General features: G+C 43.4%; 1 protein-coding gene and 1 pseudogene across 1 annotated transcript; both read left to right on the top strand.

The window, feature by feature from the left end:
- Nucleotides 1-834: 834 nt before the first annotated feature.
- Nucleotides 835-15,110, top strand: LHFPL2 (lipoma HMGIC fusion partner-like 2). The gene is made up of 2 exons (XM_010582856.1): nt 835-1,540; nt 14,482-15,110. The coding sequence occupies exons 1-2, from the start codon at nt 1,111-1,113 to the stop codon at nt 14,736-14,738; spliced, it is 687 nt and encodes a 228-aa protein (XP_010581158.1). The 5' UTR covers nt 835-1,110; the 3' UTR covers nt 14,739-15,110.
- On the top strand, nt 14,788-15,832 carry LOC104841312 (annotated as a pseudogene).
- The last annotated feature ends 1,868 nt before the right edge of the window (nt 15,833-17,700 follow it).

Here is a 17,700-nt window from a genome sequence, read left to right as displayed (position 1 = left end):
GGCTGCTGGTGTTGGCATCAGTTCAAGATGAGGTGTGTGACATACCTGCAGGCAGATTGCTTTTCTGAAACACTGGTGCAAAGCTGGATACAGAACCCGGGGAAGCACCGGTCCTGCAAAACCCAGGCTTCAAAGGGATGGGCTGTCACCACATCGCAGGGCGGGCTGTCCCCAGCTGCAGTGCTGTTCACCTCCTCGCAAGGCTGGGGTTGGCTCAGCTGCAGTCAGCAGAAGCCCAGAAGGTTGGAACAAGGTTCCTTCATTGCCCCTTGCACCCAGGTGCCCATGGCACATGGAGCTGTGCCTGGCTTCCTTCCTGGAGGCATGCTGTGCTGCCTTCCCAAACTGAAGGCAGGAGCGCACGTCTGTGAAACTGCTTAAACGTGTACGAACATTTTGCTGGGTAACTGCCAGCAACGTTGGTAATTTCGACCAGAGGAAGATGATGGGGGCGTGGTGGTAGGAGTGGGTGGGACCTCTGGGTGTTACTGAGACCTTTGCTTGCAAACGGCTTGACAAACACCCACAATGGGATGGGGCAAAGCAGATATGTACCTTTAAGTACGGGCTGAGTAATGGGAGATTAATCACTCCCCTGGGACAAACCCAAGAGGTTTCCAGCAGGGTCTGTTTGACTGGCCCTTGTTAGAGCTTTTGCATGTAGATGTGGGTCTGCCAGAGATCTTGGCTCGTTGTGGGGGCGGAAACGAAGACTTTTTTTCTCACTGCTGCTGTGTTGTCTCTTTTTTCTTGTAGGTGTGTGATGTCAAAGAGTGGGCAGTCCTTGGCCTCCCCCGCCAGCCTGCAGCATCATGTGCCAGTATGAATATTAAGAAAGAAAAGCGTACTTCAGAGATCATCATCCCAGAAAGAAAAAAGGAGGAACTAAACAGAGAGAACAAATGACTGTACTGCTTGCAAAACTTGGGGCCGTTCACTTTTTCTCCTGAGAAATTTCATCTTGGCCTTTGTGAGAGAGCTGGAAGAGCAGGCAGAACAGCCACAGTGATTTTCTTAGAGTCCTTTTTTTCTTTCTTAATTTAATTTTTCTCTGTTGTGCCTGGATTTTAAGACTGTCAGCTGTACTGATCAGAAGCACTGAACATCAATATGTGTCATGTCATTGTAACATGTCGGTCGATGCTATGGACTCTCCTGAGTATTGTGGTGGCTTTCGCAGAGCTCATTGCTTTCATGAGCGCAGACTGGCTGATTGGCAAAGCAAAGCCTTCAAGCTCTGAGGATGTGGACAACAGAACGGGGGGGTCGCAGGAGCCTTACCATCCGACACTGGGCATCTATGGGCGCTGCACCAGAATCTCCCACATGCAGCTTTCTAGACGAGACACGCTTTGTGGTCCTTACGCCGAAAACTTCAATGAGATTGCCAGTGGGTTCTGGCAGGCAACCGCTATTTTCCTAGCCGTGGGAATCATGATTCTCTGTGCCGTGGCATTTGTGTCTGTCTTTACTATGTGTGTGCAGAGTATTATGAAGAAAAGCATTTTTAATGTCTGTGGGCTGCTACAAGGGATTGCAGGTACGTGTACTTTGAGAGCAACTAAAGATTTTAATTTTGGGGCCATTCAGCTGAAGAAATATAGCAATTCTGTCCTGTCCACAGACAGACTGCATTAGGCAGACCCAAAGCAGTTCTATATGCTGGTGTTTATTCAAACACAAGTGAAATTTATAGCTACACAGCATGTAATATATTGACATTGGCAGCAGAATTGCAGCCTGATGTGTGCCAAAATGAACTGACCAGTGTTGCTTTTGTTTGCTGTTCAGTTTTTTCTCTCTGTTTGAATTTCTTTCAGTATCAAAAACTTCTCTCCTTTGTTACCAGCAGAGAGCAAAGTTAATACTCATGTTAAGGCAGTCTATCTCCCTCTCGCTACTTTAGTAATTTTACCATGGACTGAAGGCAGTTCTCTCAGTGTCTCAGAGGCTTCATGACTGCGATGAGAGCAAATACCACCCCAGGGATGAGAACAGACTGCAGTCGCACACCCAGTTCTCCAGTCTTTCATGCTAAACAGCATCTTTGAAGGCTGTGAGCTTGACAAGCAATACCTTATGATAAACCCTTCCTTTAGCCAGGTTATTGTTCAGTTGCAGTTACACAGCCCAGTGTGCTTATTTTTTCACTGTCCAAGTATCAGCTGTTTCTTGCCTGAAAAGATGAATTAGTTCTAGAGATTTGGTGGTTTTGCTTACAGTGAAAATGACTGTTAGTAAACTGACACTGGACAGCCCTAGTTAGAGAAGTATTTGGCTTTCTGTACTTGCCAGTGAGCAGTGGGGAGAACCTGTCCCATGTGCAGGTTTTCATCTTTTGTGCTGTGTGTGTGTGGTCATCTGGAGCAGAGTGGTCTTCTGCCCTACCTCAGGCAGCCCTCAGAGACCTGTGAGGAGGAAGGGAATGAGCAGGGCCACATCCTCTTTCCCTCTTAGTGGTGCTCTTAAGCAGATGTTTTCAATTCATAAAATGGTTTTCTTACAACAAAAATTAGGAGTTTTAACTTGTTTGCTCGAAATGTGAATCCAGCTTCTCCCCTCTTCACCTCCACTGAGGTGGCCAAACATGTCTGTGCTGGCTGTACCTAGACTGGAGGTGTAATGATAGGTGTTCAAACCTCTATCAAGCTGGTTGGTTTCACATGCTTAGCTGAGTCCTAAATTAATCTTATTCTAAAGACATGGGGAAGTAGGCAAAAACTGAATTTGCTGCCTGCTGCAGCCCTCTGGAGCCAGCACTATGGTCCAGGGACCAGCTGACGCTGGCTCCTGAAGCACTAGGCATGGTGGCTTTCGCCATCCTCCACTTCATGCGTCTTCGGTATAAAAGTGTACTGCTTATTTCACGTCACCCACAATGTAAGGTTTGTGCTTCTGGGGCAGAATTAGATCCTTAAGTTGGCTCAAGATTCTTCTGTTCACATGATGGCATACAATTAGCAGATGAATGTCCTTTAGGTAAAAATAACAGGTTTTGCTGTAGTCGTGCCTGGTTTACAGAATTTGCCAGAAACAGTGTGACAAGGAAGCAGCTCTGCAGTGCAGATTAAGCTGGGGAAGGTTTTAGCTCTCTGCTTTCTTACCCTGTACTTCAGAAATAATCCATGAAACCTGTTTTTCAGGAGATTACATTATTTCTTTTCTGTTGGAGGGGTATTTATATGGGAGAGATTGGTTAGCAGCATAAGTAGATGTTTGGCATGTCAGACTTGGGTCTGTTGAAAAGACAACTTCATCTAGAACTCTCATACCATCTCTAAATATCTAGTCTAACATCAAGATTAGCAGGAAGTAGGTTCCTGTGTCTTAGAATACTGTTCTTGAGACCATGTATTCATGAGAAAATATGTGCAAAGGCAGTTTTATGTTTTATTATCAAACCCGCTGTACCTGTAATGAGACTGGTGGCCTCAAGAACTGAACAACATGGTCGACAAAGCATTTCTTACATGTTAGGGGATAGATCAGTCCTTTTTGAGCTGTTCTGAGGATAGGAGCACTTCCTGTCTTATAATTCAGGTAAATGACACAGCATGAAACCAGGTAATAGAAGGGAGGGTCATGTTACTGAAACTGTTGCTGTGAGTCCGCCTGCCAGTATTTGCAGCTGGGTGTCTTGTCACTAACAGCTTGTTTTCTCAAGATTAGTTTTATTGCGTCCACTGCTACTTTTGTGCCAGTAGCATTACAGCATCTGCTTACGTAGTTGAAATTATTTTCCTTATGACTTATCACAGCTGTTAATTTCAACTTTCCCAGTTCCTGAGTTTTGGAAAATGCTTAAGCAAGTTGTTCAAGAAGGACAGTTGTCAGCATGGTTAATCAGTACAGGGATTATTATAGCTAGACTAATGCCCTGAGCAGAGAACAAGATACAGCCCTCCCTTAATCATCTTAAGCATAAGGTCATTCATTCAAATGTGAAAAATTATGTTTTTAATAAGTGTAGGAGAATAAGTCACAAAATCATTTTGTTTATCAGCCTGTATTAGTCCAATATTTGCAAGTATGTCAAACATCTCATGTTCAAAGATGAGATGCATGCATGGTAGAGTCATCTACAGGAACTCAGTATCTTGCAGACTTAATCTCATTTAAAATCTCTATATCTTTGCAGTGGAGATTTAATATAATTAAAAACATACAACAAGTTAATTTATTCCTGGAATTCATCACGAAAAAACAATAACAGACACCGGATATATCTTTCCAGTCTAGCAGCATTGGTTGTGACCTGGATGATGCCTACGGTGAAATTATAGAGCAGACAGCAACATCTCTTCTGTTATGGCCCTTGGACAAATGTGCAAACTCTCATTTAGGTCAACGGGAAGGAGCCACACACATATCTGGTCCACAGAGGGTTGGGGTTTTTTTTTGAGAAAATGAGAGATACAAAGCCATGAAAGAAGAAACTATGACTCTTGTTTAAACTCCTGTAATTCCTTTGTTACAGAGCAAGGCCTTCTACCACTTATTTTCAGACTGCAGTGCCTTTCATTCTGGAGCTGTAGAAACAGTAATCAGTGGGCCTGGGTTTGGAGATGTTTGAGGATCGTTTCATCTGAAAAAGCATCTTTTCTCTGCAATAGAGAGTGCAAAGAATAGAGCTGTGTAATTAAATAGATAATTACTACCCAGCAGCAAGTAGACCAGGCAGACTTTCATTTGAATGTCTTTTTGGGGAAAGTATTCTATATTTACAGTCTGTGAATCACTTGAAATGCAGTGGATAGAAGAGGCAGCATGTTATTATATGGTAGCTGTTAAAAACCAATTCAAAGGAGATTTTCACAGTAATCATCTAGTTACAGGAAGTAAATAATTGGCGATCCCCTATTGACATATATTGGTATGTATATAAGGTAGTTGTATATGTGTTTACAAACCTTATTTGAGCGTGGGTACTTTACTTTGGTGCTAAGTAATATAATCTAAACATAACCTGTCCTCGAAGGAGGGTGGGGGGCAACTTAGTACAGAGCCTAAACCAGGTTTGGCTACTGGCTCTTGACACAGTTTGCTTCATAAAGTTCATCATCAGCAACTTTGCTTGGCTTTTTTTTTTCAACCTCTAAGGGCACAGCCGAGCAGAGCTGGCCCCCACAGCCAGCAGCTGCCTGACTTGCAGGTGGTCCACACCCTGACCACGCGGCAGGAGGCGGAAGCTAAATTAGCAGCGCATATATTATCTCAGCCGCAAAACTTGAGCAGGCCTCTGTGTTTCCTTGTGGGGATCTATGCCATCACGTGCCTGGGAAGGCTTTGGGGAGAGCAGAGGGGAAAGGGTGCTGGCGTGTCAGGAAGGCAGCTGCGTTTGGGAGTTCAGCTTCTGTTACTCCTGCTTGGCCATGCTGGAGTGGGGCTGCATTGCTAGGTTGATTTATCAAAAGGGGATAAAATAGCTCCTCTTCTCTGAACTCTTTCCGGAGTGCTGATGGCTTCATCTGGGAGGCCTCTCGTGGGTCACCCCCTTCTCACCACTTTCTCTGTTCACGGTCTGCTGTCTCCTGGCTCAAATGGGGCTTGACTAAACAGGTTTCTGACAGAAGCACGAAACAAAAGAGCATGTAAATATTGGGTTGCATCAGTCAGGAGACCAGCTGTGTCCCAGCCACACACCAAGGGGTGTCTCTGGTTTGGTCAGGTGAATGCATGGCTTCATTTTGCCATCGTGTGGCTTAGCAGGCTGGGCTGCTGGCAGTTACACCTTCAACAGATATGAGTCCAGTCAGATGAAGCAGAGGTTTGTGTCTTCAAAGGCTGCTCCAGGTGGGCTGGGAGCGTTAGGGTCCCCCAGCCACTTTGTTGGAGTCTTGTCTGCTTGGGCCCAGATGCTGCAGGTCTGGGCTTCCCTCCCTCACCCTAGCAGTTTCTCCTCCAGCATTGCTGGGGGATGACCCGCCTTCTTCCTTTCCAGGGTTTGGGAGGCTGTTTTCTTCCCCTGGCACTTGTCCGGCTCAGTCCGAAGCAGTGAAGTCTCTTCCATGGCACTTTTTCTTTTCACGTATCTCACAAGCTCTCCTGCATTCATTCTTCTGTCCTTTCCATGATTTCTTATTTTTTTCCCCTTTATTACTGTTCATGTCTTCTCCTGTTCCCTGTGCTGTGGTATCTTGCGGGGGCTTCCTCCATCAGAAACTACTGCAGTACCTGGGCAACAGTTCAGTTCCAGGAGTGCAGCTTTACCGTCAAGTGCAAGTACAATTCTCCACAGTTTTCTAAAATGAAGAGGTGAAACACAGTGTGAAGCCAGCTGTGTCTGTAACAGTCTATCTTTGCTGCTGGAAGAGTTTTACATCTCTTGCACTAAGAAATAGTTCAGTATGTTATACTTACTGGTCATCATTTCCATTTGGGAGGCTGGGTGATTAGGAAGATGGCCTGAGCAGAGCGTGATGGGAACCATCTGAAGGGGAAGAGATCGGGAGCTGCTTGTGGGGGTGTATGAAGTAGGATCCGGCTGTGCAGGGTGGGCTCGTGGTACGTGGAGTTGTGCGGCTGCACGCTTCTCACTGCTGGAAGGTGAGGAGGCTATTGGGAGTTGCAGAGGAGGAAGCTGAGGAGGAAGCGGGATGTCGGCCAGGACTTTCCTAGGAGAGGGGAGAAAACACAGAAGGAGAAGCAAGCTGCTGTGGAGGGGGCATGAGGCTGCTAGAGCTCTTTGATGCTCAGAGCATGACGTGAAAGGTTATGATGGCTGCAGAATAATTTAGTTATTCAATTGTAGGCAGCAGCATGCTGTAAAAAACCATTGTTTTGTCTGAGAAAGAGCCAAACTGCCGAGCAAGGAAGAAAGCACCTTGTGAACTCATGTTGCTGCCTGCGGGCAATGGAAGCTGTTGCTCAGCTGGGGAGCCCAGGCAGTAGTAGGAGAGCAGAGCAAGAGTGGTTTTGCCCTCGAAGGCAAGGAAGCTTCTTGTTTGTCTTTGTAAAACGCAGAGCATGCATTTTTCAAAAAGCATATTTCCTCTTGGATTCAGCTCAGAGTTTTTCTTTTCTGATGCCAGAATTCTGAATTCTTGGGGTGGGAAGAAAGAAATAAAGGGGGGGGGGGGGTGTCCAGTGGAAATCCTGACAGTCTGAACTGCTTTTGCTGTCTGCGGTATAGTGCTTCCTGTAACCTATATGGCCAAATGCCAACACGACATCTAATACACACTTGGCTGCTGTAAGTTCAAGTGCAGGGGACTGCTGTGTTGGAATATGCCAGGGAAGGAAAATTGAGTTCAAGTGCTAAATTGCTATTGAGCCTGAGGGAGAGTATTAATAACTTCAAAGAAATAAAGCGAAGATTTCAGTGTTTTGTTAGATTTGGTGGTCAGCTTATCTCCTGCACTACCAAGGTGGCCACATTGGAACCAGTAGACACCCAGCAGATTTTAAGTAGAATAGGAAAATAAACAAAAATTTCAGGTTTTCAGTGATCATGTTTGGCAGCTGATTTTCTCAGCAAGCATAAATCTCCTCCATCAAGCAGTGCTCAGTGTGAGACGCTCATGCTAACCGCTGAGAAATGTTTTACTGTGGCACCTGTGCACACTGAGGATCCTTATCTCCACTGGTGTAGGTGAGACGCTAAGAACTTCTTTACACCCCTGCCCTGGCGATGTGGGGTAAGAGACTGCTGGTTGCCCCCCAAGAGGCCAGGGGGATAGCGGGAGGGTAGCAGGGCTCCCTTTCCACTGGATTTTTGCTTCCAGGCCTCAGAGCCAAGACTGGTGCTGTTTGTGCATGGGATGCAAACGCTAGGAGAATATTTAAACTCAACAAATGCTGTGTTTTCACTCAAATGCAAGAAAAAAGATGAAAGTGGCTCTTTCAAGATGGGGGGATAACTTATGCTTAGCTCCTGTCTTCGGTGCACTTGGTGTGGTGGTGAAGGAAATCTGTGGGTTTGAGTTTTGCTACCTTCCCCAATGCAGATGACCCCCACTGTGCTGCTGTATGATCCATGAAGCCACCCAAAATTGTCCCCTTCCTGCGTCCCCCTTCACCTTTTCCTTCTTGCTGAGCCTTAGTTCCCCTGCAGCCCTGCGGTCTTGTTTGTGCTGTGGGATCAGTATTGAGGGATTGTAATGCCATGAAAAAGATGGCTTGCAGCCCTTTTACCTCTTTGCTTAAGCTGAGGCAGGTTGTTGCTTTGGCCTCCCTTATAGAGCTGTGGTTGGAAGGTGGTGGTTTTCATTTCCTTTCTGCCAATGTAGCATAAGCAACTGATGGTTTGAAGGGCATGGTGGTCACTGGTCGAACAGCAGTGGAAAAGGTTATGGTGAGTAGTGTGAAACATACTGGGTCTTCTCCTCTGTTTCTTTCATGGACAGAATAATTGACATGGCCTGGTATTTCCTTCCCTGACTCAGGAACCTCCTGAATTGAGTTTCCTCCATCCACAATTGAGTTTCTCATTTAGCAGCTTCAAGCCTTTTATTGGGCCATCCTAGATTAAAAATATTCAATGCTTCATTGGCTTTTAAGGTAAAATGTGAGAGTGACCAGCCGTCACAGCTGTGCCTGAGCAGTGGCCCTATGAGTGGACAGATTTTGGTTACCTCTGCATTGCTGAAAACTTGTAAACATTTGGCTTTTCCCCTATAAGGGGCTTTATCTTGACTTAATTGCAGGGTTAGCATCTGCCACACAGGAGGCCCTGTAGTGTGGTGACATGACTCCACGTAGCTGACAGCCAGCAAAGAGGCAGCGGTGTCATTCAGTGCTTGGGACTGATCTTACTCAGAGTCTCTGCATTTCCTTCCCTCCCAACTAATGGGGACTCTCAGCACATACATAAAAATTATTAAAAGCTAATGGCAAATTTGTCCTCCCCTCTCCTAAAAAGAGGACTCTGCAGGTTCATGCTTTGTTACAAAGAAGTCCAGGCAGTTAGATCACACTGATACCAAAAAAAGCAAACCCTGAATCCCCCATGTGATGTCATTCTGCCAAAGCAACCCACATCAAGCTGATAAACTGACTTTTTTTTGGCTTTTCATGTAGGTAGCAAAATATATGTAACAGTTGAGTGTCCTGCCAGTAGCCCCCTGCACTGTATTCCTGTCCCTGTTTCCACCCCCCAACATCAGTAATGCCATCAGAAGTCTGCATAGGTTTGGTTATGAATGAGCATCTTTGATTTGCTTAATAAATGGGAAGAGATGCATGAGCAAATGGTATAGTTAATTTACTGTTGAAAAGAGTAGGGATCCTATCCTCTTTCTCAGCTTGGGGAAGGCAGTGGTTAGGGAACTGCCTTTTTCTTCTGGTAACTGCTTAACCTTATATGATCCTGAGACAAGTTTAAAGGGAAAAAGATATCTGTGCAGGATTTGAGCCACCTGGTTATAGTTTTAAACAGTTCATTCTCCTGCCTCAAGTTAGGGTATCCCAGGTATCCTGAATCCAGGTATACAGATGCTTGCAGAGTCTCCCTCTTCTTTTGGGGCAAAGACCTTCTTGCCTTTGGTCAGCTGCTTGTGTTGGGTGGGTCTGGCAGTCATGCAGGGGGAGGGAAAGCAGCTGCAGAGGCAGGTCTGGGGCCCTGTGCTGCAGGTACTGTAACCTGTGCTCCCTTCAGCATCTCTGCCCTCACCCTTTTCCTATAGCCAGTGTGGAGTGCTGAGACCACCTCGTTAGCTCTCATCTGATTAAAATGGGATTACTGAATCATTTCACAGGGCTGAAGGTGTCTGTTATACAGCTGCTGAGTAGGAGGTCGTCGTTTTGGTTGTCTGTTGGTAGATGAAGCAGTCAAAAGCATGCAAATGGTGACCTGGTAGTATTCCTGCTGGGTAGGGGTTTGTCAGGGAAAGTTTGCATATATGAAGGCCTCCTTGGGTTAAGCTAGCATAGTAAATTTGTATAAATATTTTACACATGAAATTGTTCAGGTAGTATATTGACACATTTGGAAATAGAAGCAATAAAGGCAGGGTTATTTTGCCTGTCTGATGCAGTGTCCTTGGGCTGAGCGTTAATCTCCTGTGTTTGTGCAGAAGAAAACGATCAGGATCACTGCCACTGAGGAAGCGACCTGCCTGCACTGCCTGTGTGGTGGTGTGCAATCCCCGCCTTTACACTTCTTCTCTTTCTCTGTTAAAATGTCGCTCGGTTGTGCTGCTCCATGGGAGCCTGTTGCAGTGCCACCTCATTGATCACAGCTGCTTAATTTCCTGTTTCTTCAACAGCATTTAAAAGCTTTTTTTTTGCTATTTTGCTAGGAAATGAGAAGATAGTTTCAGGCTTTGCAATGGAAATTGGCTTTGTTAGTATGTGCTGTTGTTTAATATGGCACAACAGCAGCTGCACAGGAGACTGTCAAAACTAAATAGCATGCCTTTACTTAGCTAAACAAGCATCTGCCTAACCCCTGTCTCGAGGGTTGTTTCCAAGGATAGAATGAAAAAGCTTTTACTCAGATCTGACCCGAGCCCATAATGTGACATACAAATGCCCATAACGGTAGACTGGTCTGCTGGTTTTCCAAGATGTTAGCCTGGCAGCACTCCTGCAGTGTATAAAAACCAGGAGGAGCAATTGCTTGCTGCAGTTCCAGGCCCTTAAAAGGGGAAAAGTTCTTGGTGCACAAATACAAAAAGGCTTCTCCTATAGACAAAGCATTACTGAACTGTCTTCAGAAACACGGTTGCACAGCAGTGCAGTCTGCTATATTTATATTGATACTTCACAGCATTCTGTAATGTTTTGCTTTGGTGCTTTCGGAGGAGTTGCTTTTACATCATTTGAATATAGAAGAGCTGATGTTTAGTAGGCTGTCTGTGTTGTAATCAGGAAATATATTTTAGTCTAATAAGCCCAATAAAATCTAAATCTCATTGAAAATCTGTATTTCTTAAGGCTTCTTTTTGAAAGCAGATAATTAGGGACTGATAATAAAATGTTATGTGGGCAAATGGCCTTCACTGAAAGAAGGGAAAATGTTCTCTGCTGGCAGACTTATACCAAAGACTTTTAGATGAGGTCTGTGGATAAAAAAGTCACATAAATAGTTTTCTGTTGTCATTCCTAGGCATCTGGCAACATTGTGTAGCATTCTTTCAGACCTCTGTTTCAAGGAATCCTAAGAGGAAGGGTAACCGAGAGCTGGCAACAACTAACAAAAAGGAAAATGTAATTATGAAAAATTATCATACTGATTTAAAGAAGTGGGATAGAGCTAATTAAGAAGCAGGAACAAGAGTATGTGTACAGGAAACTGCACTCCCAGCAGTGCAGCTGTGCTCAGAGAGGGGGCTAAAGCTAGAACAGAGCAAGCCTGAGCTTTGTGAGCCTGTAGAGGACCAGTGGAAAACTGCTTGTAATGTTTTCAAAAAGAATTTGTTCCTCCCAGCAGGGGGAACAAACAGCAGTAATTCCACAGGTAGATTGGCTGTGAATTAAAACTCTCATTCACTGTACGTCAGCGCAAAGAACTGAAACAATTCATTGCAGAAAACTTTTCTTCAGACAGAGCACTCGATTTTTGTTCTCTGTTCTCTTGAAGATTGGCTTCTCTTCAAAGACACTGGGACAAGAGCAAAAACTGATTTATTAAGAAAAAGAAATCTCTATCATTAATATTTACTGTCCTCCTGCCAGATAAGTCTCCAGGCAAACTGGCTATAGGAGATAATTGTTGCTTTATCAGATCATGCTGACATAAAATGATACAACACAAAATTGAGCTTTGTACTTATGGCTAAGTACAAAACTACAAGCTACAAAAACTAACAAATGTCCTGAGCAGCTTTCTGTTCTGCACTGAAATGGAGTAGTAGAAGGTAGGTCTGGTGTACTGAAAACATTACTTTTTTTTTTTCTTTTGTTATGCTAGGCCTGTATAGGATTCACCAAGTTAGCTATCTGAAGGAAAAATCAGGTGAGAGTCTGACCGTATTCAAGTCCATAGTTAAGACTTTTCTCCAAATGTTGTTTTCATCTGTGAAAAAACAGCTGTAGTTTATCAAATTATGGGCTGTAGTCAGTATTTCTCCAGGAATTTTCTGTCCTTAAAAAAAGAAGATTTAAAGTCCTCATGACTACACTTGACAGCAGTGCTGCAGCCTTTTGGGGGGCTGAGTTTTGGATAACGGCTTTTCAGCTTGGGGCATACATACCATGAACCAGTAGCTTTCAGGAGTTGTTCAGTGCTCTAGTTCTGGTAAAAAGAGATGGATGTAGCTTCTTAGTCCTGTTTGTGACTCAGCCATAAGCCAGGTTTGCTGATAAACACAGGTTCTCTAGGTTTGTGAGTGATGGAGTGGTAAACTTTAAAAACTTCCTTGTTGGCAGCAGTTACATTGGCATTTCAGATTTGGCTTCTTAATTTGGTGATGGTGATTTTTAACTAGCAAAAGGGCTTGTGATCATTAGAGAAAATGGCAACTGGCCCATACCAATGTACAGTCAGAAAAATACATAGTGTAGTCATGCCGGTTATGCAGAACAGGAAACTAGTGATTAATAGAGGAGAAGGAACTGCCGGTGTTTAGTCTGAAATGGCTGCAGGGCTCAGCAGGATGAAAGCACAGCTTATCCAGGTCTGTCCAAGATAAAGCAATACTTTATACTTAATGTCATTTGGCTAATCAGCCAGGAAACACTGCATAAAATTTGTCATTGGTTCTTAAATGTAAGCAATGATGAAATCCCTTCACAGAGAACAGATATCACTCGTTAATGGATTTTGCCGCCCCAAAGAATAATGACATTTAGTTCATTCATGCCCATGGTGCTGCGTCATCATTACAAAAATGCTGGAGAAAGGACTTTCTTTTGTGAAATATCTGGCATTCATAGACATTAATTTTAGACAGTTGGATGATGGTTTTTACATTTTGTGTATATTAACTGCTTACTAGCTAGAGCCCAGCTTTTCTTTCTCGGTGAGAAAGTTTTCCTGCATCTGGCTGAATGTCTTTGAACAAACAATTAAGGAAACCTAATGTACTGCAGAATAGGCTAGTCTTAACGGAATTGAAGAAGATGTGAACAAGTCTTCACAGCTGTTCTTGGTAATCTCTTAGTATAGGAAAGAAAAGAGGACTGTTCTGCATTTTATTACTTGGTAGAAATTTTGGGATTAGATGAAATCTAATGGATGAACCAGCACCACACTTAAAAAGTACAATTTTGAGCCCACTTCTAGAAGGTGGCAGCACCTTTACCAGCTATTTTTGTCAAGGTGCCAGGTTGAATAAAGGGCTTTACAGTGCAGGACAAATAAATCGGTACTATTTATGGGATCTGGAAGGCTGTATTCATTTTCTGGATAAACTGGTTGTGTTTAAGCAAAACCTGTTTTTTGTAACTCTTCCTGTTCTTCTGAGTAAAATTTTAAAGAAAACAGAAAGCAAATTTTGATACCTATTGAGCTGTCCTGATGTTCAGCTCCTTCCTACATATGTTGTAGGAGGGACATCTGTTTTTAACTCACTGTGATTTTTTTAGCAGGGCCTGTAAAAGAACACAGTAGCCACTAACCTATTAGGCATTTTGATTAAATCTCTCATCTTTGTGCAGAGATACATCATGTGTGCTGGGATGTGACTCTTAATTTCCTTAATAAAGCCCTTCACTGCTTAGATAAAGACTGGTCCTCATAGGAGAGAAAACTGTGAATAAGAGAGACAATCAGATGGGCAAAACATCTAGTCCTGAGCTTTTTACTTCCAGCCTGAGGTACAGCAGGGTGTTCAGGCAGTTTAGCAAGATGGGGAGTTGAGGCTTTTGCTCCAGCATCACTAGAGATGTGCTTTTCTTCTGCAGCAGCCAATTGCCTCTTTGGAGGATCGCTGCGTTACCTATGCACTGGCTGTGGGCACTTAAATCTGTTTGTTTGTGGCCAACTCCAGAATCCCTTCATTATGAAAGCAGCTTACTGAACTGGCAGTATTATTTTTCTACTGTGTCCTAATGTGGCCAAATAAGCAGATGCAGTGTGAGATTTATGGTTTTTTTCCCAGGAAAGAAAATCAATGTAGGAAAAATCCAGAAGAAAAAAAGGCAACAATGTTTATGATGAATTACTAAATAAAAGCTTAATGAGGGCTAGCTAAACACAAACTCAAAAGTGGATGCAAACTTTCCAAAGTATTTGAAAAGTGCAAGTATAAACAGTAGGTAGAGATGCTCGAATGTTTTGCAAGCTCTGTATACCCAGCAGTAATGTGTGAAAACACAGGATGTAGAAGGAATAGAGAGATTAAAATTAGGAACTAGGCCATTATCATATGAAACAAGGCTGTGACAAGAAAAACCACAGGATAGCTGCAAGTTTAGATAAAACACTGCACAATATATACTAGGGAAAAATCAGTAAAGGAGATTGGATGGATGAGGAAGAGTCATCTTCTCCTAATCCTGGTACTTAGGAGTGAGTAGTGACCATGATAACCATTACTATGTGTTGTGTTTGGTGTTAAACTGATAATTTGTTAAACTTCTTTCTGTTTTTATTTCTAGGCCTCTTCCTTATCTTAGGCTTGATACTTTACCCTGCAGGTTGGGGATGCCAGAAAGCAATAAGCTATTGTGGACCTTATGCTTCTGCTTACAAACTTGGAGACTGCTCCTTGGGCTGGGCTTTCTACACAGCTATTGGTGGCACTATTCTGACATTCATCTGTGCAGTCTTCTCGGCGCAAGCTGAAATAGCCACATCCAGTGACAAAGTGCAAGAAGAAATAGAAGAAGGAAAAAACCTTATCTGTCTCCTTTAACTCCAGTGGGGAAAAAATACCAATGCATGGGTCTTAATCTGCTTTCCATTGTCTGGACAAGCAGATCTGCCTACCTGTTTCTACCATTTGTGTGATTAAGCCCCATGCATTCCAGCCCTGAACTACTGAAATGGTCTTTCTTCTTCGCTGGGCAATGAGGATCACAGAAAGGATCCCAAGAAAGCAGAATGTAAATACTTGGGGATTTTTTTAGTTTCACTCTATGATCAGGACACAGTGGAATATATTAATCTGACTGGGGAGGTTGAGGAATCTTGTGTATATAGCAGGAATGTTGTTGTTATAACTGACAAATTCTGATTGATCAGATTGCCTTACCCACCTTGGTCACTTTGAAGAATTTGGATTTAAAATAATAAAAGCCAGCACATTATTATTCTTTTTTCTTACACAAGAGAAGCCTATTTTAATTAGGCTTTGTTTCCAAGGGCTCCCCTCACCTGTGAGTATTTCACCACCACCTGGTTTGGTACCATAATTTTTATTGAGGTGCTTTTTGATACTGAACTTCCTTAAAGTACAGTGCCTTCTCAGATAGTAAGTATATGTTGGAGATAGCAAAGCTGATGTGACGCAGTTTACACCAAACTTTAAGCATTTAAAAAGCTGAGTCCTTGCCAGGTTTCTTGACTTGAAACCTATAGTGCAAGGGGTATGCCACTTGTTACTTAGCAGGCAAATGATTTTATTTCCATTGACTAGATAGAGGAGCTGTTGTTACACTGGCTTTCACCTGATTCGGATAAGATTGTTTGAAGAAACCATTGTTAGAAATATTTCTACAGACTTTAAAACTCCTGAAATCCTAAGCAGATGACAATTCCCCACAGCACAGCTGGGCATTATCTTGTGAATGCCAACAGCCTGGCCTGTGCTGTAGTCTCTCTTACAAATGTAGATCACATGTTGGACTCCACCAGTATTAATCTTTCTCTTGCCAGTGAAACCTCATTTGTAGTCTACAGATCAGTCAGTCTCATGACCCACAGCCACATGAGTCCTTAAGAAATTTAAATTTTTCAGGAAGTCTTGCCAAATTCTACATGGCTGGGAAGACTTTTTCCTTTTTTTTAAACTGAACATAGTATGGGCCCTTTTCCCATTAAATCAGCAGAAATAAAACAGACTTTGCCACAAATGACATTCCTTTCTCAAAGGCAGTTTGTTGTGCTGCTTGTGGTGTTGCGTCACTTACTAGAACTACTTCTGAGAACAAATTTAGAAGGTATTTTAAAAAACAAAGGAATGATGCAACTGTGCCATAGGAGCATTGGGGATAATTAATCTGAGAAGTAGTTCTAATGAAATACTAAGTGAATTTTAGACTCCTTTTCTTCCTTCTTGGTAGTTTGACATCGTCTAATGATGGTGTTACTCTCCATCACTTCACTGTATAATATGGAGCAGAGATTCTTGTTTATGCCTGGTCAGTCCCTTGAAGCGTGGCATTTTTTATTTGTAGGTATTAAAAAATCATTGTTACTGTACAGGTAGATAGCAATTTCAATACACTGCTCAAGTCATTTGCAATACAAGAGCTGTTCAGCGGTCACGACCGCAAGCCCAGGGCCAGCCTCCAGCACAGATGAACACTAGCAGTCGCGGTGCTGGAGCACCCCTCCAGTGCCTGCCGTGCAGCTCGGACACTGCCTCAGCCCAGCCGATCTGTGGAGCGGGCCAGGCCCAGCTCCCAGCCTGCGCCTGCCCATGTGCAGGGCACCTTCAAGCCACACGCCAGATAGATACAGAGGTGATCGCTGAGCTGCTGTGCAACAAACAAGGTCAACTTCTGCCGATATTAAAAAGGGATTGGTTTAATCTTCTTACGTTTGACTGCTCCTGCAACCCACGTCCACCGTATTCTAGTTTAAAACGGGTAATTCACTTTTCTTAAGTATTTAATTTTAAAAAAACCCAAAAGCTATGGTCTAGAACCATTTCTGCCAACTGCCTGCACAAAGCAAGACTTTAGCAAATCAAAACTACTAGCACAACATGGTGTCTGAGGACAAAAATCACAGCCAGCATGTCCTGTCCACACCTGCGTTTTCCTCCTGTTTTTTTTCCCATACGCACAAACATACCATCTGACAGGCGTGCCCTCGGCTTGCACCTCGGGTCCAGTGCAGTGGCGAGGCAGCTGCAACAATCCTGCCGACCTTCCTCCCAAGCCCCGGTGCTGCAGCATGAGCCACAGAGGCTGGCCCACCACCTCGCCAGTGCAACTGGAAGCAGGGCGGGGGGGCTAGGAAGAATAAGAGTAGACTATAAATCAGCTAAAAATGAATGATTAAATAGATTTAGTTTTAGCTTTTCTTAGGTGGGTAGCAATCCAATGTCCATGTCACCACTGCCAACAAATCTTGACACTGTATTGGGGTGACAAATGCTGCTTTGGCTTGGGCACTTGATTAGTGAGAATAAAGTCAGTTCTTCCAAAAGGTGTAGAGGGCATACGCTACTTTGGCTTAGAAGTAAACAATGACCACGCTTCATTTACATTACTAGCTGACCATCTGCTGTGATGTACAGAACACTTAAAAAATTTTAGTAGTGCAGTTTTTAATCACAAAGGAGGTATTTTCAGTGGCATGTTTTGCTTTTGTTTGCCTTTGTAACCAAGAAGAACCAGCTTTTCTGCTTGTTGCTGGTATACTATCAACTTGCTCTGCAACAATATAATCAATGTAACTTGCAAGAATATCCATGTTCATCACATAGCACAGACAGAAGACAGGCTGGGAAGAAATACAGAAAAAAAAAATCAGAATTTCTTTTCTCAGGGTTCTGTTTTTCTAGCAAGTGATAAGATGGTATGTATTGCAGATTTTTTTTTTTTTTTCCTGAATGAGGTTTTCAGGTGTAGGATGCACTCATTAAATTTGACAGCTGTTTAAAGTTGTTCCTGAAGTTCACCTCAGCAGAAGCTTTCAAGGATATT

Source organism: Haliaeetus leucocephalus, unplaced genomic scaffold (genome assembly GCF_000737465.1).
Source record: "Haliaeetus leucocephalus isolate CR32 unplaced genomic scaffold, Haliaeetus_leucocephalus-4.0 Scaffold849, whole genome shotgun sequence".
Taxonomy (NCBI): Eukaryota; Metazoa; Chordata; class Aves; order Accipitriformes; family Accipitridae; genus Haliaeetus; species Haliaeetus leucocephalus.
The sequence above is the reverse complement of the archived record's forward strand: the minus strand, read 5'-3'. Positions and strand labels throughout refer to the sequence as shown.

Coding starts and splice junctions, on each gene's coding strand:
- LHFPL2 (XM_010582856.1), top strand. CDS start 1,111: ATGTGTCATGTCATTGTAACATGTCGGTCGATGCTATGGACTCTCCTG. Junction 1,541..14,481: donor GCTGCTACAAGGGATTGCAG/GTACGTGTACTT, acceptor TTTTATTTCTAG/GCCTCTTCCTTATCTTAGGC.